The 24,988-nt window shown below is 24.7% G+C and overlaps 1 protein-coding gene across 1 annotated transcript in view; it reads left to right on the top strand.

Moving 5' to 3' along the window:
• The window catches only part of LOC129612834 (uncharacterized), a 151,120-nt gene that overhangs the window by 99,612 nt on the left and 26,520 nt on the right, over positions 1–24,988 (top strand). Inside the window, exon 3 of the mRNA XM_055526619.1 lies at positions 22,070–22,277. Within this exon, the coding sequence (XP_055382594.1) occupies positions 22,070–22,277 (208 nt within the window). The remainder of the gene's footprint in view (positions 1–22,069; positions 22,278–24,988) is intronic.

The raw sequence follows: 24,988 nt of genomic DNA, 5'->3' as shown, positions 1-24,988 counted from the left end.
TGTTCTTTATCTCTTAATAAATTTTAATAGAAAAAAAAATTTTTTTTAAAACTAAAAGTTCGTCCTTTTTAATGTGTTTCACTTAAAATAAAACAAAAAAAATTGTTATTGTATTATAAAAATAAAATGAAAACAAGAAAAACTAATCATGTTTTATCGAGAAATATTTTTTTTTTTATTTTGCCTGCTTGCTTGCCTGCCAGCCTGCCTGCCATGTCAATTTATTCCATGTTATAAGGACTAAAAGGCCATATAAATGGGATTTTTGCCAAAAATATCAAATAAAAAATAAAAATAATAAAAAGACAATGTTTTCCATGTCTTCCTATTTTTTTTTATTAAAATAAAACATAAATATAATATTTGTGATGTCTTCCTTATTTTTTTTTTTGTTTTGTTTTAAAAATCAAAACATTTAATCCTACATATGCCAGTTATCCTGTGAATGCCACTTATATGAAAAGTGAACATGTTTAACATTTAAAAATTTTTGTGATTGAATCAGAAAATTGAAATTAATTTATTGATCCTATATTAAATTTAGAGAATAATAATGAAATTTTAATAAAATTACATGAACTTTAACGCATATTTTTCTCAGTGCAACAATATCCGTAGGAATTATAAAGTTATATAGAACAAAATTATATTATACAGTGTGTCTCGAAACAAAGTGTATTGCTATATATTATTGTATAGGTCTTCATGAGTAGACAAAACTTTTGTATGGAGACGGTGTTCACAGCTTAACTGGTTTACAGTTACAGGGGCTTAAAGTCAATTTCGACTAATTTTTTTACTTTTTTAAATTTTAAATATAACTTTGCGTTTGTGTAAGACAGGCCCACTAATAAATATTATTTGGAAACATTAGAGTAAGGGCTTTCTTATGAATATAAGAATCACATGACTTGAAAATTCAAAAATTTTGAAATTTTTAATTTTAATTTTTAAAAAACGTTAATTTTCTAGATGACGTAACATTGGAGATTTTTTAAATTTTGGCACAGCTGGTAACCTTGTATACTGAGCTTCGATTTGGTATATGGGTCATTATACTACCTGATCTGGTTTAGGAGTTATTGAGAAAAATAAAATACTATAAATCGAGTAAAATAAGAGTGAAAGCTGAGCCAAACTTAAATAATATGGACTGGTTACTTACACATATAAGCCTTTTAACCAGTAAGAGTATTTACATATTTTTTATATAGTCTATAATAATTTTGGGATTAAGAAGAATTTAACGAAGATATGGAATAATAAAATTTTCGGAATTTATTCAAAACTTTTAATATTATATTCGTATAGGTCTCCAGAATTTAGCAAATAACAATTTACTAAAAAAATTCCGATTCTAGCGTAATTTTGTAGTGGCCACTGGTTTCATATAAATTCCCTTCGCTAAAATTATGAAACATGTAAAATTTAATATGAAATGAAAACACAAGAACGTACATACATATTTTGTCTATAAATTCCAATATTTCCAATCCAATATTGATTTGTCGTCAATTATCTTCTCTTAATATTCGAACCGTACTTTATAATTCAGAAACTTCCTTATTCGATAAATTTTGTTCGCCCGTGTGACCCACTATACTTTAATTTACAATTACAATTACAATATTCTAAATTCAAATATAAAATTCGAAAAAAAAAATTAAGAATTAAATTATAAAATTAAAAAAAATTTAATTATCTTTAAAATTTATTCAAAATTCTAGCACACAGAAAATTTATAATCAAAGCTTGTCGTCTACAATTTTTCATTCTTAATACACAAAAAAAACATTCACGTTAAATCAAAATGCAATTACATACTTTAACAGCTTTTGTTTTCTATTTAAATAAAAAAAATTATAGTCGATTACAACAATATTTAAACTGGAAATTTAATCTTTTTTACAGTTGTTTCAATAGTGCCTATATTACACGGAGTCCAATTTAAAGAAAATTCTCAATTAGAAAACGAAACGCTTTTATTTCCGTTTTCTGTTTTTCTTTTTGTTTTTCTAATTTTCTTTTAACATTATAATTTTTTTTTCTTTTTCAAACAATGAACATTCTATTTTATAGAAGAAAAAATAGACAAAAAACTATAATCCTTGAAATAATTCAAGGTTTTAAGATTTCTTTTACACGTACACACTTTTGGAAAAAAAATATATGTATATATAGAGCAGCAGCAATTCACTCGTAATTAAAAAGATTAAATTGTAAAAACACGAAAAAAAAAAAATGTCCTTTGAAAAAAAAAATTAGAAAATTTTTGTTTTTTATCTCTCTCTTCCTTTTAACAAAAGATATTTGAATTATTTTTTTTAGTGTGAATGTGGAAATTATGGTGCCGTTCTAATAAAATAAAAGAAATAGAGCTAGAGATTATGTATAGGTACATAAAATGAGATCAATTTAAAATTTTTGTTCTTGCCATTTATAAGATAACATTTAATGAGTAAATTGTCTGCGATGACTTTATAAATTCTTTAAATTCTTTAATTAAATAACAAATTAATACTCTAAACTATAAGGTGTTTAAAACAAGCCTTTTGAATATTTTCAAATGACATGACCACATCTTTTTTGCGACGTGTTAATGTCATGAATTTATAACTTGTTATTACAGAATGCTTTGCACCCGGTACGGTAGATTATTTTAATTATGTTACAATTTAGAGTTAAAATATTCTAATTTAATTTGTGTTTAACTTATAATTCTCACTTGAATTCGAAAATACTACAATTTATTGACAACTTATTGTGAAATGCTAAAATCATGAGAAAGTTTAGAATTCTGTTAATTAAGAAAGTAACATTCTATTCGGAAACCAATAACAGAACATCTAAAGATTAAAACTTTAATTATTGTCATTAATTTTAATTCTAATCCGCCTTATTTTCATGTTTTTTACCATTTTTTTCTCATAAAACGCAAGTCTTAAATATTTTGAATTTTGACAAGTTTTAAATATTAAAAAGGAAATCTAAACAAGTTGTGTATATTTCACAAACACTAACTTCCAACACTTACTAGTTAATATTTCGATATTCGACCAAAATTAGTACATTTTTATTAAGCACCTACCAAAATAAAGTAAAAACATTAGTATGCATTAATAAATCATTGTTCTAGTCATGTTAGCACAATTTATTTTGCCACAATTTATTGCTTTATTACTCCTCCTAAATGTATGCAATAAAATTTGATTATAAGAATATAAATTTAATTCGAATTATTTTTTATATTTTAGATTTGAAATTATTATTATTATTATTTATAATTAGGCAATATGGCAATTTACCAATCTTGGAATTGATTAACATTTAAGTTAAGACCTTAAATATTGCAGACAAATACATATGTTAGTACCTATGTAGGTAAGGGAAATTAAAACTAGTGGAATATTTTTACTTTGATAAGGAATTTTATTTCTTGGTATATAACAAATACAATTACAAATTTATAACACCCCTATACTGTACTATTTTATAAAGATTTGTAAAAAATTACATGAAAAAAAATCTGTTTTAAATTACACAAAATTTTAATTAGTTTTTGTGGTCTTGAATTATTACCAAAATTTATTATTTATAAGATTAAAATAATAATAATACGAATTTGATAAAAAATTAGTATGAAATTAAAATTAAGAATTTTGAAAAATAAATTAAAATTTTTCGAAAAATTCAACTAATACTAATGAGCTTACACTGTCTTCCTCATCAGTTACTTGAGTTCATTAGAAGATTGGGTCTCCAGCATGTATTGCAGGGTATGCTCTGCTCTTAGAGAAGGGGGGATAGGGAAAAGGGTTGTACAAATCTACAAAAATGGGCTGCTTATTTTAAAACAATATTAAATTCTAAGAAGAATTAAGGAGCAAAATTTTTTTAAAAACCAAATTAATCAGATTAGTTTTAAAGAAGAATTATAATTTGATTTTATTTAAAAATTTTTGAAAAAGTGTGCAGATAATTGATTGTTTTCATTAATTAAACTCTTCTTCAATTCAAAATGCATAGTAGAGGAGTAAATTCTTACTTCTATAGTTGACAATATTTCAAAGTTATTAATTTGGTAAGCCTATAATTATCAAAATATTCAAATATTAATTAAATTTTCGGAACGTGCTTCTCTCTCACTTTCACATTTTCAATATTATTTATTTGATTAATTACTTTTAATTTATTGATTTAATTAGATTTCATAAAAATTCTTGTATAATAAATCGAATTATGAAAGCTGGATTTTTGTTCAAAATTAAAAATTTTTAAAAGTAATATCAATTTGGGGCTTATTTAATCATCATCCAAGAATCTCTAGTTCTAAATCCAAACAAATGGAATTTTTAATTAGTTTTTATTTCAAATAATTTCGAAATTTATTGTGATTTATTATTCTTAGGAATAATTCTACTCTTCGTGAATCTTATATTTCAATTGAATACCAAGTTGGAATTATAATTGAAAATAAATGAAATTATAATGGTAATGTAGTTTGTATATATATAGCCTTTAGTATCCAAATTTGAACATGTTCACATTTTAGTATTTAATTTTTGTTAAGATTAAGTATATACACAATTGTATTAGTTCTATGTGAAAGGACACGTGTTATATTTGCTCGTTGTATAAAATTAATTTATTCATTTATGGTATTTATGGTGTTGGATAGGTGGATAGGTGATATATTAGGATATTTTAACTTTTAACTGTGTATAATGTTCCGAAAATTGATTTAATAGTTCCATTAAAAGAAAAAACTTTTGTGATTATATAAAGGTGTCATTAGTGTTAGAGAAAAGAGAATATTTAAAATGAAAATAAAATCTTTATTGCTTTTCTGATGAATTCTAATTATAATTTTCAGAACATGTTATGCATTTAAATTAGAAATAATAAAAATAAAGTTGGGTCAAACCAATGGTTTGTAATGTAGCACTTTTCCCTTCAACAAATTAAAATAATGCTTTCAAGTACAAAAGCTACGTATGTACTATTGTTAAAATTACTTTCATTCATATTTAAAAAATTGCATACCTTTGGGATTCGCAATGTGTTCAATGCTAGAATTTACAATTATACATTTTATTGGCATGGCATTTGCTGTTAGCTTCCTGAATTTATATAAATTCAAAAAATTTTACAGTTTCGGAAGCATAAGATTCTAAAAATTCGAATTTCACAAAATTTCGATAGGAAATAATTTGAGAGGGGGCGGCGGTGATGGAAAAAAAATTTCTTCTAAAGAAATGAACTAGTTATTAGTGCCTAAAAGCTGCTAATGCTGCTAAATTTCGAACAGGCAATAAATCTTATATAGGATTTGCTGAAAAACAACAGTAATGTGGCATGTCGAAAAATTTTGATTTACTTGAATTTAATGAAAAGTTTCGGTTTTTTTTTCTGGAAAATATATTTTTTTAAAATTTCATCATTAAATCGTGTTTAAGGGAAATATATACATAGTCCGTAAATTTGAGCCAAGAATATAGATAAAATTCTATAGTATTCGAATTTAAATTTAGAGACTTAAAACAAAAAAAAGCCTCCAGCTCAAATCAATTACAATTTAAAGAGTATAGAAAACATAAAAATTTTCGAAATAAATATCTAAAATTTTAAATTTATCACCATAATTCGAGAATTAATTGAAATACATTAACCAAATTTTGACAGAATCTAGTTTTAACTGCATAGAATTCAAAATTAAAATAAACTCAAAAACAAAAAAAAATCAAGTTAATCGGTTTTCGTTTACTATGACTTATAATTGTATATTTTTAAATATACCTTGTTTCAACATAAAACTGGCATCATCTTTTCATTAAAGCAAAAAACCTTTTTTACCAATTATGCCACAAAAAAAAAAAAAGCTTTAAAAAACTTATATGAGCATAAAATTTGATAAACGTGAATTTTATGAGCGTGTAAACCTTTTAAAAAATTTTTTTTTTGCTCTTTTTGTTGTTGGTTTTTTTTTTTTTTTTCAATTCACAATAATAATAATATATAAAATCATATTTACTGGACCGGAAATTAAAATCAAAATAAATTGTTTTATTGTATCCCAAAATTGTGGATAAATGCTTTTATCAACAATGCTTTTATTAAAAAAGAAAAAGAACAGTGCAGGGATCAACTCAAGGATAATTATGGAAAAAAAAAAGAACAAAAAACAGAAACAGAAAACATGATACAGAATATTGTGGGTTATAATTATTGCAAGCCTCAAAAAAATATTTTTGTGGTATGGTGTATGATTCTATGTTGTGGTTTAGTTGTGTGTACAATTTTATAGGTATGTAAAATGTGATAATTTGCAGAGTATATTGTTGGTAATATTCGTGTGTGCAGAGTCATAACGATTCTTAATGCAAATATATTAAAATATTATGTGTATAAAATTTATTTAAAGTAAACTTAAGGATATGCAGAAACTAAATTAAATCCGGGATAGTATTTTATGAAAGTTTTTGTTACATAAAAAGTAAATAATTAATTATGGGGTACAATAACGTGTCTCAGGCTAAAACCAAGTAGATCTCCTTTCATTTGCGAGTCTTTATATAAATATTGCGTTTGATTATTTAACTAAAATTTTATATATAAGTAGTAATAACGTAAAACAGTAAGAATTTTTTTAATAAAATACTGGAAATGAAATTATTTTCTTAATTGAACATAATCATAAATTCTGATTTGGATTTTAAAACCGTATTACGAGTATTACTTTTTGTAATCCTGGAAATGCCATTATGTTATATAATTGTTTAAAGTCACTACAATAATTCATTATGCTCGAAATCCGATGGTAATCCTTAAGCTGAGTCATACAATGAACTCAAATAAACAAAATGTCATTAAATGTAATAAATAAATCATTAAATGTAAACAACGGAATAATGGCAAAAAAAGTCAGTTTTCAGTATTGTCAGCTTTGAAGACCACACTAAGTTGAAAGCTCACTAGTTTGAATTTAAATTATCAGAATCATTAAAAAATTAATTGTAACACTATCATAAGATATAAAGTATTCATTTTATAGAAAACCAAATAAATATTCTTAAAGTTGCAGAAATTTTTGTCTTATTTTAAAATTTTAAATTTCTGAAATTCTTTAAAAATAAATGCTATTAAAGAAAATAAAAAATTCCAATAAAGCAACCTTGAACACTTCTATATAAATAAAAATTTAAACCAATAAATTTATAGAAATCCCTTTCCACCATTTTATAAATTTAAAGAGGAAAAAAAACCAAGAATTTCACTAAAAAATTAATATGAAAAATTAAAATATGAAAAAGAGCACAAAAAATTTAAACATGTAAGGATTTGCCAAAGAAACTTTTAAATATTTTCAGTGATGCTCTTCACAAAGAGAATGGTAGTGTTTAATAAAACACTTATTGTAATTAATATGTAGTATAAAAATTGTGACCAATAAGAATGTATGCAGTAATTTGGGATGCTAAGAGTTTAACTTTCCCTCTGTCTTCTTATATATGTATTGTGTACTCTTGCATATATCTGTGGTAAATAAATTAACAGAATATTGTACTATTTTATAATTTTACATCAATTTATTGTAAATTTGCCCAAAAAATACGTTTTTAATTTTTAATTGCAAACACTGCGTAAACACTATAGAATTACTCTGTAATGGAAAACTCAAATAGGAAAGCAAAAAAAAAAATTATTTAATTTTTTTTGTAAGCATGTAAATATTTCATTTCATAAATGAGTAAATTTACAATAAAATGTTGTAAAATTGCACATTAATTTCTGCATAATTTTTATATTATCATTTGCAAAGCATTATTAGAGTACAATTTCACATAATTATTTTACAATTACATCGATACTATACACTTGAATTGCATAAAATCGCAATTATTTTCATAGTAAAGACGCAACCCTACTTATTGCGTTAAAGTTTTTAAAGTGATAAGTATTTTTAGTTTACATATGCAAACTTCGTGATGTGTCAATTTAAAAAATAAAAAGAAACGAAAAAAAATAATAATAAACCAATAAGAAAACAAAATGTCAATCAGTGTGTTTTTTTTGCCTCATATACGTACGTACGCTTGTGCGATTCAATCAAAACACTGCAGATTTTTAACTAAAATTGAGAAGAAAAAAAGAGTCAAAAGCATAAACGTAAAGAGTTTTTTTTTTCTCTTCATCTTTTTTTAATAGTTTTCAGAACTTTTCTAAAAAAAAAGACTGCTTTTAATTTTCACATCATCTATTCGTACGTTTTCACCAATCTTCCCACCATCTAAATGGTATAGTCCTGAATATGCGATTTTTTAACTATTTATTGTATTAAAACCACAAACAACTTTTAAATTACTGTAAACGACGAAAGGTAGCAAATGGCTTCTTCTATCGCGAAAGAAAAAATTGAATGGTAAGGGTCTTACCATCAAAAAATGTCATCATTTTTCTTAACTCCTCACTCAACCACCGAATTCGACCATTGTGCTAATGCTACTTTTCAATTTTTTGTGTTCATCCTTGGGAGTATGTAATTTTCTAAAATATTTTAGTGCTTTAATGAAAATAATTCAAATGGCTACATACTCGTAGCTTGCAGATTTCTCTTAAAAAGCCATTTTCATTTATTAAAGTGAAAAGTGCTCCTTTAGAAACCATTGATTTGATCCGAATTTATTTATTTATTCCTCCTCTTTTTATTATCATTCTATCCTTCGTTTAATGTTATTTTTATTATTGGTAAAATCTACTGTTGTACAGTATAGTGCACACTACTTTCATCCTTGACGTTTACATTTTTATTTTCTTCCTCTTCTTTTTTATCACTTTTGTTGTTTTTGCTATTCGTTTTATTCTCAAATAAACTATATTTTGTATATTTTTTGTTTCGCGCCTGAAGCCTATAAATATTTAAAAAGATAATTGCATATACGTAGGCAGCATTTCACTTACATACACTTAACCAACCAACAAAAGAAGACACAAAAAAAAAAGAAACGAACAAAAAAGAGAAATTGAAAATAAAAGAAGAAAAGAAGAGAAAAATTCTCGTGCAAGTTGTTTGTATGTTTTTTTTTTGGGTAGTTTTTGTATCCTTAAATTTAAGGTTGTTGTTTTTTTGGTCGGTACTTTTTTTTAAAGAAAAGTTTTTTTTCGGGAAAATGAAAATAAAAATTTGACCTATTGGGATTCCAAAATCCATTTCTAATTTATAAATTTTTGTTTTTGGTTTATTAAAATTTTTAAATTTCCTTCATTGCAAATACAAAATGAATTTTAATTAAATTACTAATAAAATGTAAAACACATAGGGAAACTTTGAGGCCAGATTTTAAATGAGCATTGCATTAGAATTAAATACAAAATAAATTAGTAGAAGTAGCCAGGAAAATAGTTTTAAAGAATTGGAGGAAAAAGTATTTTTCAAAATTCCAATATTTAGGGTAAAAATCGACCATGACCCTAAAAAACTATCGCTCCACGTACCCATCACCGGAGCATCAATTAAATCATAACCAATAAAGTTCGCTTTGAAGATCTATTCTTTTAATAATTTCAACTATTTTGTATTCATTGATTAAGTAACATAATATCTTGGAATATGTGATGATATCTCCTTTCCAATATTAATAAAATAATTTTATCCCATTTTAGACCCATATTTCTGGGATATTTGCTAAGTTGGGAAATCTATATTAAAAGGATGTTGCAAATTCTTACCTGATTCTAATAAGTTTCAATAATTTTTTTGAATTATTTTTTATTACAGTATCACAAAAATTTCTAATGTTATCTAAGATTTGATTGGATTGTTTCTTGATAGCTACGAAAACAGAGATTACTGCTTTTATATTTCGCTATTGAATTTCGCCAATTTCAATGCCAAAATTTCGTCTATAATTTTAATGCCAAATTCGAAATATTTAAAGTTCAAGTTCACAAACTTATTGAAAAAAATTTTTTTTTAAAAATTCAAGAAAATTTACGACAAACCTTTTAATTGTCCTTAAGACTCACGTGCGATCCATACACTCCATTGCCCTTCTACTTGCTAATTCTCATTCTATGTAAACGCTTTTTATATTGTCCTTCCATAACACTATCCCAAAGTTGGCAGCAATTAATATTTTATAGTTTCTTTATCGTTCAAATTACTTTGAATAGAGAAAACATGAATTTTGTAGTAAAAAAAAAAAAAAACTTAGTAAAAAAAAAAAAAAACAAAAAGCACAAAAAAAAAAATTCAAGAATGTGTTCCAGGTAAAATTTATCTTTAGGTATGAAAACTTTTATATAGAAAACTTTATTTTATGTTTTTATTTTTAGTGGTTTACGATTACGATAATGATGTTGATGATGATGTTGATGATGATGATGATGATAATCAATCCCATGATGTATGCAAAGAATTCGTGCCTTTTATTTCTATTTTTTCTCTTTTTTTTTACCCTTATTTAACTGCAACCAAAAAAAAAAAATTTTTTAAATTTTTAACTTTTGCTTGCTTTGCATACAAGTTTTGCAAATATTATTTTCGAAAATAAACTGGTGCAGTTTAAAATCATCAACGATTGCAATGCACTTTTTAAGTGAACTTTTTATTTGTTTTTACCCTGTTCTTTTATTTTATTTTTGTATTTATTGTTGTTATTGAATTTTAAGAAGGTATATAGATTTTCGAATGTGCTAATGAAAAAGTGAATATTTTTTCGAATGTTTTCTTTAGATATGTAAACAAAAAAAAAACAAAACGACAAAACAAAAATATTTAAATTTGAAAAGGATTAAAAAAAAATTAAGTTGAAAAAGTATTTAAATTCGAATTGCAAATGAATGGTTTGTAAACAAGCGCATTTCAAAACGGAAAGAGGAAGAAACAAAAAGTTGAATTTATATTGCATACCTTTGGAATAATAAGTCCCAGCAAATTGATGGGATTCTTCAGTAAATCAAGTCTTTTAAGAGTCAAAGACAATTTCCTGTTACTTATTTTGATTTTTTTAAAAATTTTATAATGATTCGATAGTCTCGAAATAATTATCTACTAAAAAATAAAATTTTTCTTTAAATTACATGAAAAAATAGTTTAGGAGGCGTTCATAGGTAGAAACCAATTTCTTTTCAGCGAAATAAATTATAAGAATTCATCTAGAATATGCTAATTCTATTCTAATTTCAGGCTAGTGCGACTACCTTGTTAAAAAACAAAACGATATTCAAATGTTTTCGATAACACTTTTTGGACATGAATCAAAATCCAGCTGAACCTTTTCTAATTAATTTGCTATAATTTTCTTAAATAAATAAAACTTTATAGTCAAATCCTTAACACTAGAATTAAATTACTAACAAAAATTTAAGAAATCCCATCGTTTAGTTTTGAAATAAAATGTTCTCAAACTTGAAATGCGGTTTCTCTCGATTCAAAAAATATACGATATGAATCGAAATTGTACGTAGCCGACGATTTGTGTGCATTTGCAGAGTGTAAAAGAGACGTTTATGTATCAAATCGGCAAAATATAAATTGTCAAAAAATAAATTTTTTGGGATTTTGAATTGACGTGTTTTAGAAGAGTAGGAGAATAAAGAGAAGAACGTAAAATAATTTCTCTAATGTAGTGCCCTCTTTGTGAAATCACAACTTTTAATTTTATGGAGATTATTTTTAAGAAAACACAGGATTTGAAAGGTTATTGAATAGGAGCCAAACCAATTTTTTTTAATTTTTTTTCAAATTTTTTTTTAGAAATGTGCTTAAAAGAGAATCTGCATTCATTGAGAATCGAGTAGAATCAAAACTTTTTTTCTCATTTTAAATTTTGTATGGTACTATTTAATTCAAAATGAACAAATTTCAATATTTTAATATTGTGAATGTTGAATTTTTTCGGAAATTGATAAAAAGAAAATTGTTTTTTTTTTTTCTCTCTCTTTGTGTGTGTGTGTGTGTTATTTTAAGAGGATTAAGATTTATATGATTTATTTTTTTTGGTGCATGATTTATTTTATTTGTAATGTTTAAATGGTGTTATTAGCAAAATTGATTTAAATAATTTTCAAGCCAATTGATTACAATTTCTGTGAAAAGAATGTGAAAGAGTTTGAATAAATAAATTGAAATTTTTCAATTTGATTTTCAATGTTATCGATAGTTTGCAAACTGGTGGTATTCTACTTTCATAGTTTGTTTATTTTGTAGAGTTTACGTTAAGATAACGTAAGTTGCAAGTGAACTTAATAAATTAAATTTAATTCAATTGATTTAAGGAAGTAATTAATTAGTATAATAATTAATTAATATATAAGTGTTGGTTAAGTGGAGTAAAATGCAATAAAATTCAATGGTTTATTTAAAATAAGATAAGAAATTTCTAACAATAATAATGATTAGTTAGGCAATATTCATTAACATATTAAGAAAATTGAAAACTATTCAAAAAATATAATTATTGAGTTCAGGAAGCGTTTCTTCATAGTTAAAGCAGACTTAATGGATTCTATCGATTAAAATCTTATTAGGATTTATCTAGCAAGTAGAACAGGAAAATAAGAACGAAAAATGAATGCTTTAACTTTTCAAGAATATATTCCAAGTGACTTCCAATACAACTATACAAGAGAGTGGGCTTTACGGCTATTATATGGATGCCACAAAATCATGTTGGATTTCTTACGAGTATCTCGTTGCAGAATATTTTGTAAAAAAAATTTTTGGGATTCTTCAGAAATTTGGATGTCGGAGAGGTGCTCTAGATAAGACATTGAGTGCTCGTGAGAGGGTCACAATAAATCTTTAGGATGCAGCTTATTATCGTCCCAATCTACAACCTGCAATAAAATCATAACTGGAATTAAAACGTGCGGTATTCACATGTTATTTTAATATTTTCCACAGAAGTGTCTTTCAACTCTTTTGCTACGAACTCTTTTCCTATAGTCGAATATTACGAATATAATATAAAATTTTACATACATTATGTACATGTAGATGACAAAATAATTACCTAATTAAAGTTTTATATATACCTAAAAAAGTGTTAGATTTTGGACAAGATGCTATAAATTGTTTTTTTTTTTGTTTTAAATTGGCATTCCAAGTTCCATTTGTAAAGCTGTGTAATTATAGAATATTTGATGCGTACTCATATATTTTATATTATTGTATAAGAGCAACTTAAGCACTTAAGCTTATCTGTATTTTATTCATTAAAAACAAAACAAAAAACAAACAAAATTTTTAATATTTTTCCTTTATAAAAGCATTCACAATAATAAGCATATTGTATACTCATTTTAATCATTGTACATTCATTCAGTGATACTCTCACAAATAGAAGTAGAGAGTGAAGAGTAAAATTTTCTACTTCCTCTTTTTATATTTAAGCAATTTATCATTTACGGTATATTAACACTAATGATTATATAAAAGGGTAAAAAAAAAAATACAGAAGAAGAGAGAGAGAGAAAAAGCAAAATACTTGTAACATTTGACATAATTTAGAAAAAACAAAAAATAAAATGAAAAAATCTTTAGAAAATGCTCGTTTCTATGCTCTCATGCTCTTTACATACAATATTGTGGAAAAAAAAAAGATGGTTGTTTTAAAAAAAATTTTTGTGACATGTGCAGCAAATTAATACCACGTTGATGAATTTGAATATGAAATATGGTTCTTTTACACATGAGTTTATTTTTAAAACAAAATTACAAAAAAGGTTTTAAACAGAGGGAAATTAAAGGTTTTATTTCAGACTTCTAACAAAAAGAGAATTTTGTTTCTGTTTTACAACACCTTTAAATTGTTAACAATTAAAATTTTTAACAAAAAAAAAAGCAAAGTGTGTTTTTCTTTTTCATTTTCCAAGTGTAAATTTAAATTTTATTTTAAGAAGCCCAATTTAAAGGATCTTTTAACACAAGAGGTTTTCTCTAATTTAACATAACACTAAATTTTATTGTTATACATTATTGTTTTAAGTAAATTTTTATATGCATTTGTGAATAGCCTTTATGAAAATGAGGACTAGCATATTTATTCGAAAATTTTCCATTAAAATTCAAAGTAAAATTTTAAGAATCCTTAAAGTTGTGCGATTACAAAATTAGCAAAGCATAACTCAAAATTATGATTAAATTTTTCAAATTTTTTTAACACAAATATAAAATGTTACCATATGTATGTATTACAGCTTAAAGGAAAATAAAAAAATAATAATATGTTGATTAAAATTTGAAGTTGTCGAATTAATAAATTGACTGAATTAGCCAAAAATTATAATTATTATAAATATATTTGGCAAATTTGTATGCAATTTACAAATCTGTAAAGTATTCAATTAAAAAATTTAAAAGAAAGCAATATTTTAGTTTGTACTGATTCTCTTAGTGCAATTTAAGGCATAACACAAACTTGTTTCAGTCATCCTATCATAATTCAACTGAGCAATATATTAGACAGAATACGAAGTCAGAAATTTATACTAATGTTGAGATTAATGTGGATTCCCAATCACATTGGTATTCTAGAAAATTAAGAATCAAAATTAATTGCCCAGAACCGTTAGGTATGGCGGAAAATTGTGAACGAGGTACAAAGCTCACCCGGAACTGTAGAACCACAAGATGATAAAGAATCATTTACTTTTATGTATTAACTATAAATCACAGGTCTAGTAAATCTTTGAAGTTTTGAATGAGTGAAATCACCCCCCTTTTTTAAATGAATTTAATTTATATTTCGAGTATTTTTAATAAATTTCTGCTTTTAAAGTGAAATCTTCCTTAGACTGAAACCTGTTTTTATCGCATGCAATTTACTTTGTTGGAGTATAAAAAATTTTTGTCCAGAATTTGTATGGTGTGCTAATTGTTTCAATTATTGTAACAATTTTCAGAGAATTTCATAGACAATGCACTACAATAAATTATTTTTTGAATTTTTTTGTCAATTACCTTTAATAAATTAGGTAATAAACATTAAAATATTAGAATTAATTAAATTTACAAAAGATAATTGTATACTTTCAGGATGTTAATAGCAAAAAATCTTGAAATCAAACATTTAGGCTGGGAAAATTGAATTAAAAATGCATTGAAAAAATTCAAATATTTGAATTTCTTTACATATTTAGATACATAAATATATTTTATAATTGATATAGATTAAATCACGAATTTTCTCACCCTTAATCCCGTTGAAAACTCTAATTAACAAGGAACAAACAATTTAATTTCTATAGTACATTGCATTACACGCTCAAATATTTCTCCTTCAAATTAACCATTCACAACATGATATCAATTTAACAGTGTGTATGCAATTGTAATTTTTGGTTATAATAGAAAATTTTATATTGGTATGCCATTCCTCTTTTATGCATTTTAATTTTTCTATTATTGTATTGCATAAGGAGATTGTATTAAAATTAAAGTTGAAAGCGATTAAATTTATTACAAAAACCCATCTGATAACATTTGATTTACATATTAAAACGTAATGTATTTAAATGGAAAATTAAAAAAAAAAAAATACAACAACAACAATAAATAAATAAAACTATGTTTCTGTTGCATATTGTTTCCGGGGATACACAGATGGTGAGAAAATATTATTTTTTATTGATGGAAAGATAACCATAGCGAATGGTTTTTGTGGTTAACAATATTGTATGCATTCATTAAAAACATTATTATGTTATATACTTATATAATATGCAATGTATATATTTCTACATATATATTTTATATATTTCATAAGTATATACGGAAAAGTCTTAATCGTTGCAGAAATAAGTGTCGTTTCTTTCCTATATTGTACGTAATTGGAATAAAAATTTAATTTTAAAATTTTAATTTGTAAACCATTTTAAATTGTTCTTGTATAAATAAAAATATTTAATTTTTATGTAGAAATTTTTCATGTGAAAATTAGGAAATTATTTTGAAGGTTTATTTTGACTCAAGAGTTTTTTATTTTCCAGCCCTATTATTCAATAATAAAATTGAAGTGGATAACTCTTTTAAGATAATAGGATTTACTTACGGTAGGCGCGCAGTATGGCAATGATTTCTCATTATATCACATTAAATAATGAAAAATCATGGCCAAGTAAATAAAAATTTTCAACTTCAGTAACTATAGTTTAACTATGATTTAATTTTAATCGCAATAGTAACAGAAAATTTTAGGAAGGGATAATTTTCATCGAAATTATTACAATTTAAATAGCATAAAAAGCAATAAATTTAGCTTAAAAAGAATAATAACAAGAGCAAATTCGAGAAATATAAAATTTTAACCCACATTACTACAACGAAAACTTTAAATTTTCAAGTTTAAGATTTTAAAATCTTCAATTAATAAAACATTAATTCTAACCAGTCGTCATCACTTAGATTTAAAAAAAAAAAATCCCCTAAAGATATGCAATTAAAAAACTATTCTTGAAAATTTGCAAATCTTGTACAATTTTTGCATTATTTCAGGGGTAATGCAAAATTTTTGTCGCTGCTATTGTCAACTTATAAAAATAATTAATGTTTGAATTTAGTCCTTTTGTGGTTTTGATTAGGCAGTTCGGTAAATAAATAATTAAATAAGGATTGTTGTTGAAAAATATGCAAATTTCTTTTTAAAATTATTCGAAAACCTTACCAACAAACATTTGTTTTTAAAAAGAATTCATAGCAATTGTAAAAATTTTAATATCTTACAAACGCTAAAGTAGTTTTCAATTTGTAATTTTTGTAGTCAAAAATTCACAGGGGCATTTTTATTTATATGAAATACCTAATTAAAAAATTTTCTACATAATAAATTTTGTATTTCGTACGTAATAGGGCACTAGTTCAAATTCATACATAAATTTTATACATAAAAGAAGGTATCAGAAGGTTTAAAATTTTAAAAAGTAAACACTAAATTATTTTTGGTTTTAAGTACGTATTTGGTATATTTGCAAAAATGAAATAAATTTTTTGCAAAATTTATAGATTCAATTAAAAAATTTTTGAAATTGCATCCGGAAGTGAATAACAAAATTGAAAAATTTGTAATTGTAATTTACAATTTGTATAAACGTTTATGTACATAATGTATGTATAAATTGCAATTGAAATAAAATTTAATAGTATATGCTTTCATGTTTCACTTTATGCAATAAAAATTTGGAATTCAAAAAGGAAAGGAAATAAATTTCTTCGCTTAAGAAATTTGTTATTTTAATATTGGGTAGGTATCTATGTATAAATTTATTTTGTGAGTAAAGAAAATATAGTTTTTTCACTTGCGAATTCCGAGATGGTGATGGATTTTTTCTTTTGGTATAAATGGAAATTTAAATAGAAATTTTAAAATTTTATTGGAATAGAATTGGAATATTCTTAAAATCTCAAAATTTCCATTGTGAATAATAATTTATTGACAAAATTATTTTCGTGTTCTATTGCATTTTTACTAGTCTAAATTTCATATTTTGTGAAGGGATTCCGTTCATGTAAGCATATTTGAAAATATTAACAATTTTATGAATTAATTTGCAAAGGAGATGTTTTCTTATATGAGCTGAAATTGTAAGTTTTGGTACTCTTTAAGAGTGTTTTATAAGAAAATTAATTGAGGAATTAAAAATGAAAATTTAGTGTTAGAATTCATTTAATACAAAATAATATGCGTGGAATAGAATAACATTCAATTGGTCATTTATCCAGCGGCAATGAATTCAATTGCACTTAAATCAATAATCATGATAATCCCGATAAATTTAAGTATATATGAAATTGCATTTATAACACAAAATTGCTCAGAATTCGAGAGTGTAGCCACGTTATAGCCTACTAATTTGAAGTTACTTTATCTTTATTACATAAAATATAAAAATAGTTCAAATTTTTGAATCACACGCATTCTCTGAAGATTTTTTTCGTCCTAGAAGTACTCGTCTTGCATTTCATGCGTTCATCAATTGAAATATATTTTATGAAACATCTTGTATATCCTGCAACACTGATTTTTAGTTAAATTAAAATGCAAATCATTACAAAATAATTATTCTATGAAAAAAAAAATACGCTAAACAATTTTCAATTATAATTCGGCGTAGTATGTCTGTAAATGACACCTTTATTTCTCTTATCTTACAATAAATAGAATTGAATAAGACTTTTTCTTTTCCAAAATAATTCACGTCATTCAAAATGTACATTCAAATGCACACTGAACTTATTATGTACAAGGATAAAGAATAAATGAAAGTATTATTTTCAAATCAACATGTAAATGAAATGTTTAAAATGGATTCTAGTGTTGTTTTTAGCACTTTTTCAAAAAAATTTTGAAAAAAAGTGCTTATTAGTTTCACTCTGTCCGTCCGTCCGTCCGTCCGTCCGTCCGACCGTCCGTCCGTCCGTCCGTCCGTCCGTCCGTCCGTCCGTCTGTCCGTGTGTCTGTTTACAAAACTTCTACACCCTTGAAGATAGAAAGCTGAAATTTTGTACGTATATAGATCTTTACTAGAAACTTATTTTCGTAGAACAAAATTTTTACCTATCTCCCCTCCTCTAGAAGTTATACCCCCCCAAAACCCTAAAAATGGCCTTTTTTAACTATTTGTTGCAATGAAACCATAAGCATTTTTGAAATTTTGCAAACGCAGAAAGGCAGCAGCTTGCTTCCCCTAGTGCGGTGTACTACAGTTAAACTTGAGAAAAACAAAATGGCCGTTCAAATTAACCGTTATCTAAAGTTTTGTTTTTCCAAATTTTTGATTTCGTTTTTCTTCTAGACCCGAGCTTGTAGAAGCTTAAAATTTTAGGGGCTTATAGACATTAACAAAGAGTTCATTTCGTTAGAAGAAAATTTTTTTCCATCTCCACCCCCTCTCAAGTTATCACCTCTTGAACTTCGTAAAATTTGAATTTTTGACACCTTATATTTCCGAAACCGCAAGCTTTTCCAAATTTTTATAAACGCAAAAAGCTAACGGTAAATTCCATGAAATTAAAAAATATAATTATTTTTCTTAACTCACACAATTAACCCTTAGAATCGAGCATTATGTTAACCCCTTTTTATATTAATTTTTGCTTTATTTCAAAGACTGCATATATGCGTCATCCTAAATATATGCAATCCTAGAAATAGTTTTGTATATGAATGAAAATAATTATAATAGTGTGATAGCTATACATAGACTGTATTTAAAAGCAGAATTTTCACTTGTTGAAGGGAAAAGTGCTACAATACAAACCATTGGTTTGACCCAACTTTATTAATTAACTAAGCTGATTCTTCACTAAATTTTGTTTTTTAATTTAACTTTCATAAATAAAAGCTATAATAATTACAGCCTACTATTCTAAGAGTTGCCCATATTTGAACTCTGATTTCTAAATGGAAAATTTATCATTAAATTTTATTCAAATCAGGCAATTTTAACTCGTAGAGGAATTTCAGAGAAAAACTTATACCAAAGAACGTACATAAAATTTCATTTACATTTTATGAAAAAGTTCAACTGACTCATTCGAAAGAACAAAGAAAACTTTTAATAAATTTTGAAAATTTCACAAAGGAATGGTTTATGTGCTGTTCACATCATTTTTTATTTTCATTCTTTATTAGATTTTACAGTAGTTTGAATTTTTTACAGTTTATTATACTTTACGTTTCCATTTATGAACTTTGCGGAATCACAATAAAAACATTAAAGCGAAAAATCCTTGTTTTCAAATGACTACATACGTTTTGTTATTTGAGTTTTTTTTTTTTTTTTGTTTTTCGTTTCCTTTTTCATTGCTCACCCATTTTGGTTTCCTATTTTGCTTTTTCAAATCTATGAATGTTATTGGCATGAAAAATCAATTACTAGTTTCCTATTTGTTTTTCTATTCTTCTTTCTATATAATCTTCTAATCTATGACTAAAATTAGGAATTAAAAAAGAGAAAATTCAACTTGCAAACCATATATGTGTATGCATGTATGCGCCTATTCTCATATACAATAAAGCATATAATAGCTACTGGCATGAATGTAATATAGATTAAGATTGTAAATTTGAAATGAATATTAAAGGATTTTTGCTTCATTTTAAGGATACAAAAATGAAAAATATTTCCTGTATTAAAAATGGATTTTTCTTTTCGGGATTTCGGTTTTTTATTTTATATAATATATGTAAATGGGAATAAAGGAAGGAATAAAGGTTTTCAAAAAAAAATTATTTTTTAATATTTTCGATCCATAGAGGTTTTGCTAAGTTATTATATTTGAATAAAAAATAAAGAACTTTTCATTTCAGATATAATTTCTAATATTGCACAGGATCAGCTTATTTAATAAGACATAAGGTTTTATTAACGCTTAAGGATTTGTATTAATATTTAGTGGGCTCAATTCTGTTTCTTTACCTGTGTTATTATAGAAAGTATAACAATAAATTTACAAAGAGGAATTTAAAGACTTTCCCCACGCAAAACAATTCGTATTCATTGAATCAAAATAATTCATTTATAAGAATTTTTTTTGAAGACTCAATTCAAGCACCTTTGCATAGTAGTACAATTAAATAATTACTTAAGATTAATTACATTCGGCCAAGATTAGTTACATTCAGAACTGCATACTACTTGCATGTTCCTTCACTTATTTTTAATTATAATTTATTTTTCAAATGATTTTCTATTCTCCTGAAGGTATTGTTTGTTCTATTATCAAACTATCAAACTGTTATAATAAAAAAAAAATTTACAGTTTTATTAAATATTTTGTCAAAATTTTAAAATATAAATAATAGAAGTCGTTTGTAATTCTCACATTATCATAAAATTTATTTAATGAAATTTTTGTTGTTTTAACAACTGGCCAACATTGTATACAATTAGGGCAGGTATTGATTTCGTATCAAATTAAATATGAGTAAAAAATTAACTGAAATATACTTATTTTGAGTACATAGGTCAAGTATTGTGTAAGAATTTTGAATTTTTAGAATGCTTCCTCTTTTGAACAGCATAAAGAGTTCGAAAATGAAAGCAGTCTTTTTTCATCAAATTATGATCTGATAATGGAATCATAATGAAAATTTACTTTTTTTTGCACTATTTTGAGAGAATATCTAGCAATTTTGTCTACTTATTGTGTATTTTTGAGTTCGCACTAAAAGAATTTGAATTCAAAATTTAAATTTAAATGTTTTTTAATATTGGGGTTGTATTGGACCCTAAAAGGCAAAAGTTTGTACAAGGTTCATGTGAGGAAAATTTAGATCAAACATACGCGAATTATCATTGTACTCATAATCAGTCATAGTGCTCAGACTTACATTTGAATTTTTTCATTAAAATTCATTCACAGGTAAATGAATGTTCCAATTTTATCGGAAGAAGAATTCCAATTGAATTCCTTGAATATTTCAAAAATAATTTATCAATGATAAATTTAAATCATTTAATATCTACATTTTCTCAAAAGATTAAATCTCAAATAATAATAATAACAATAATAATTTTAAAAAATATAAAATCTATAGTAAAAAATTTTTTATTGTCTTTGATTGAATTGCATAGTGAAGAGAAATGAAAATTTTCATATTTGAACACTTATCACGTCCCACTTAAAATTGATTTTTATTTCTATATTTCTATATTTTCTTTTTGTAGCTTACCTTTCCATGTCTTACCACACTATGTCTATGGATATGTCTATTTATACATATATTAGCTTGCATACATTGATTATTGTGAATTGAAATGAAATCAAAATTTTTGGTATGGAAATTTTTCGTTAGTGGTGGATAAAGCACGTTCCATTAAAAACCAAAAAAAAAAAAAAAATTGAAATTTTTGAATATTTGAATATGAAATATGAAAATATTCTAGAATATTGTCATTTACCTATTTAGCCATTTGGATTTGCATTAAAAAAAAAAAAAACAAAAAAAAAATTCCAGGAAAAATTATTTGAATTTTCACATCAAATATTTTAAATATATCTACGTTTTTCAATATAATTTTCATATATACATATACATACAATAATATTTTATCTTAATTTTTTCAGGCTGTTTGGGTATTTGTTGTATCATTACCAGTTATAATAATAAATTCACCACGCCATACACAACCTCATGCACCGAAAACAATGACAACATTAGATTCAGCTGGTACTGGAATGTTTGTTGTTGGTTTATTAGCTGAAACATATGCTGATCTACAAAAATTCTCATTTCGTCAAGATCCATCAAATCAAGGGAAATTTTGTAATGATGGTAATTACAGAATATATATTTTATTTAATTTATATAGAATGAATTTTATATTTTTTTTTTATTATTAAATTTTGATTTTTAATTAAATTGAAATAATTATAAATAATTAAGAATTGAAATTGAAATAATTATGAATTCTTTCAAATTTATTTGTTTAGTTATTTCAAAATATGCCATATGAGATTTCTTTCACCGTACAATTTGTTTTTCATGAAATTTCCTTGGAAATAAAGTATACCAACCTGATAGGAAGCGTTAACAAAATTAGGAATTTAAAAAAAAAAAGAAAAATTTTTTTCAATTCCTCCAAAAATGTAAATTTGTCTCTTGGTTAGTTTCGTTTTGCCACATCTGCATTCCTTGAAAAGTTTGTCGGTTCCTTGAAATAGTTTTGTTAACAATTCCATGAAATTTCATCTATTAGTTTTGTATATACGGTAAAAAATACAAAATCGTTTGTTAGGTGACAGTTGACAGATGACAGGTGACAGATGACAGCTGACAAATGACAGGTGACAGTTGACATTTGACAGTTGACATTTGACAGTTGACATTTGACAGTTGACATTTGACAATTGAAATTTGACAGATGACAATTGACGTCAACAATTTGACACTCAATACGTTCGGTAAAAATAAATTTACTTGCTTTATTAAATTCTTTTAAAATTACTTTTAATAACTTAAAAGTTTTCATTATTGTTATTGAAAATTTCCTTGAACCAACGCTATTTTCCCCCCAAAAAATTATTGTATTTATTTTTTGGCTTTCAAGAAAATCCTGTCTATATAACAATTCCTATATTACTCAATTATAATATTAATTTCAATATAAAAACAAAATTAATATAAATCTTTAGAGAAAGAATAAAATAACAAATAAAATAAAATATTTGGTTAAAATAATAAACCTTGTTATTCTTTTTTGGTTCTCTTTTGGTCCTTTCCTTTGGAAAGTATTAAGTAAAATCTGTTTTTCTTTATAATATCAAAAGCAATCCTTACAGAATACGACTTTTTTTATGAACAAATTTCATTTTACTCGTATGTATGGCATTGCAAGTCGTCTATTAGGTTCGGGGTCCTGATTATCATTTAAAATTTAGAGATAACTTAAAAATAGGAGTTCGGGAATTGCATTCCTCTGTGCAGGAAAAATCACTAGATCCAGTTTAACACTTAAGTTAAAAATGAATGCTTAATTATTTTTATGCGACTCTCCTATAAAAAATCAAATTAAATTTAATCCTCTCTGGCGACACAGCTACAAGAAATATAATGCGACTCAGCTCATTTTCTTATTTCATATTTATACTTCACATTACTTACCAGTATTTATTTATTCTACACGAATTTATGCCTTTCTATTTTCCTTTGGTTTCCCGTCACATTTATTATTTATATTTTGGAGAAATTTATTATTGTGTGTCATATATGGTACGATATAACAAAAACGTTCATATGTATTTATGGTTTATGTACATATTATGTAAATTATTTAGAATGGTTTTAGTATCATACACAAGAAAGCTACTAAAATAACAAAAGAAAAGGACAAAGAAAAATTGTTTATATCAAAAAAATTAAAAAATGAGAAAAGGGATTCATCATTTTGAAAAATTTTTTTTTATACTCTGATTGTGTATACTACCTTTGGTTTTATTTTATGATTTTCTCTTTTAAATAATCCTCGTATACAAATAAACATATTATACTAAAATTATAATATATTCAAAATAAATGTGGAAAGAAAATTGTTTATAAAAAAAATTATTGAACAAATAAGTGAAATTTTAAAATAAAATAAAGAATCACAATATAAATTTGTAATTTTGTATTTGAAAAAACAAAAATATATGAACATATCCTTAAATCCCTATTGAAATAATAAAATTTACACAAATATTTTATTAAGCATTCAATGTGTTCAATGGTAAAATTTAATTTCAATACTTTGCCAGTGAAAACTTAAAATTTTTTAGTACATATTTTAAATATTTAGCCGTAAAATATGCAATTTTTTTGTTAAAATTTCTAAAATTGTTTTAGGTGGAAGGGCTGAAGACAGTGGCTAGAAATCAAAAAATTGAGCTTTTTTAAATAATCTTTTCTTTTTTTAACTTAATTTTTTTCACAAAAACAGAAAAATTAATATTGTAAAATTTAAGAATTTTTCAATAAAGACCGTTGACTGAAATGGTTGTTTGTAGAATGAAAAATAAATGTGTTTATAATTTCAGAGAAACATTCAAAGAATCGTCGAAATACAATAAATTGTCTGCTCTGGTATTTCCGGTTTCATAATAGATATTTACCTTTAGAATCTCTATGCATCAGTATAAAAACTAGAATATTCGAACTTAACAGACTGTACATACAACAGTTTAAGTGTGTAACGCTTTTATACTGTGTAATCCTATTTTAAGATTGTCTACAATGGGTTTTTCCATGAAAGGAAGAGGATTTTAGAATTAGAATTCACCCACCGAACAATAAGGACCGAACAGAGCACAAAACAGTCAATAAATTTCATACTTTTGAATAATGATTTAAAATATTTTTTAATTTAACAAAATTTAAAACTACGCTAATAAAGGAAATTTTAAATATTTCGTAATTGAGAATTTTCCGAATTTTTCCTAAATTTAATATAGAAATATATTGCCTCAATTATAAAATAGTAAAAAATTAGGAAAAAATTTTAAAAACTA

This window comes from Condylostylus longicornis, unplaced genomic scaffold, assembly GCF_029603195.1.
Source record: "Condylostylus longicornis isolate FDR11 unplaced genomic scaffold, ASM2960319v2 ptg000077l, whole genome shotgun sequence".
Lineage (NCBI taxonomy): Eukaryota > Metazoa > Arthropoda > Insecta > Diptera > Dolichopodidae > Condylostylus > Condylostylus longicornis.
This window is presented reverse-complemented; position numbering and strand designations above follow the sequence as displayed.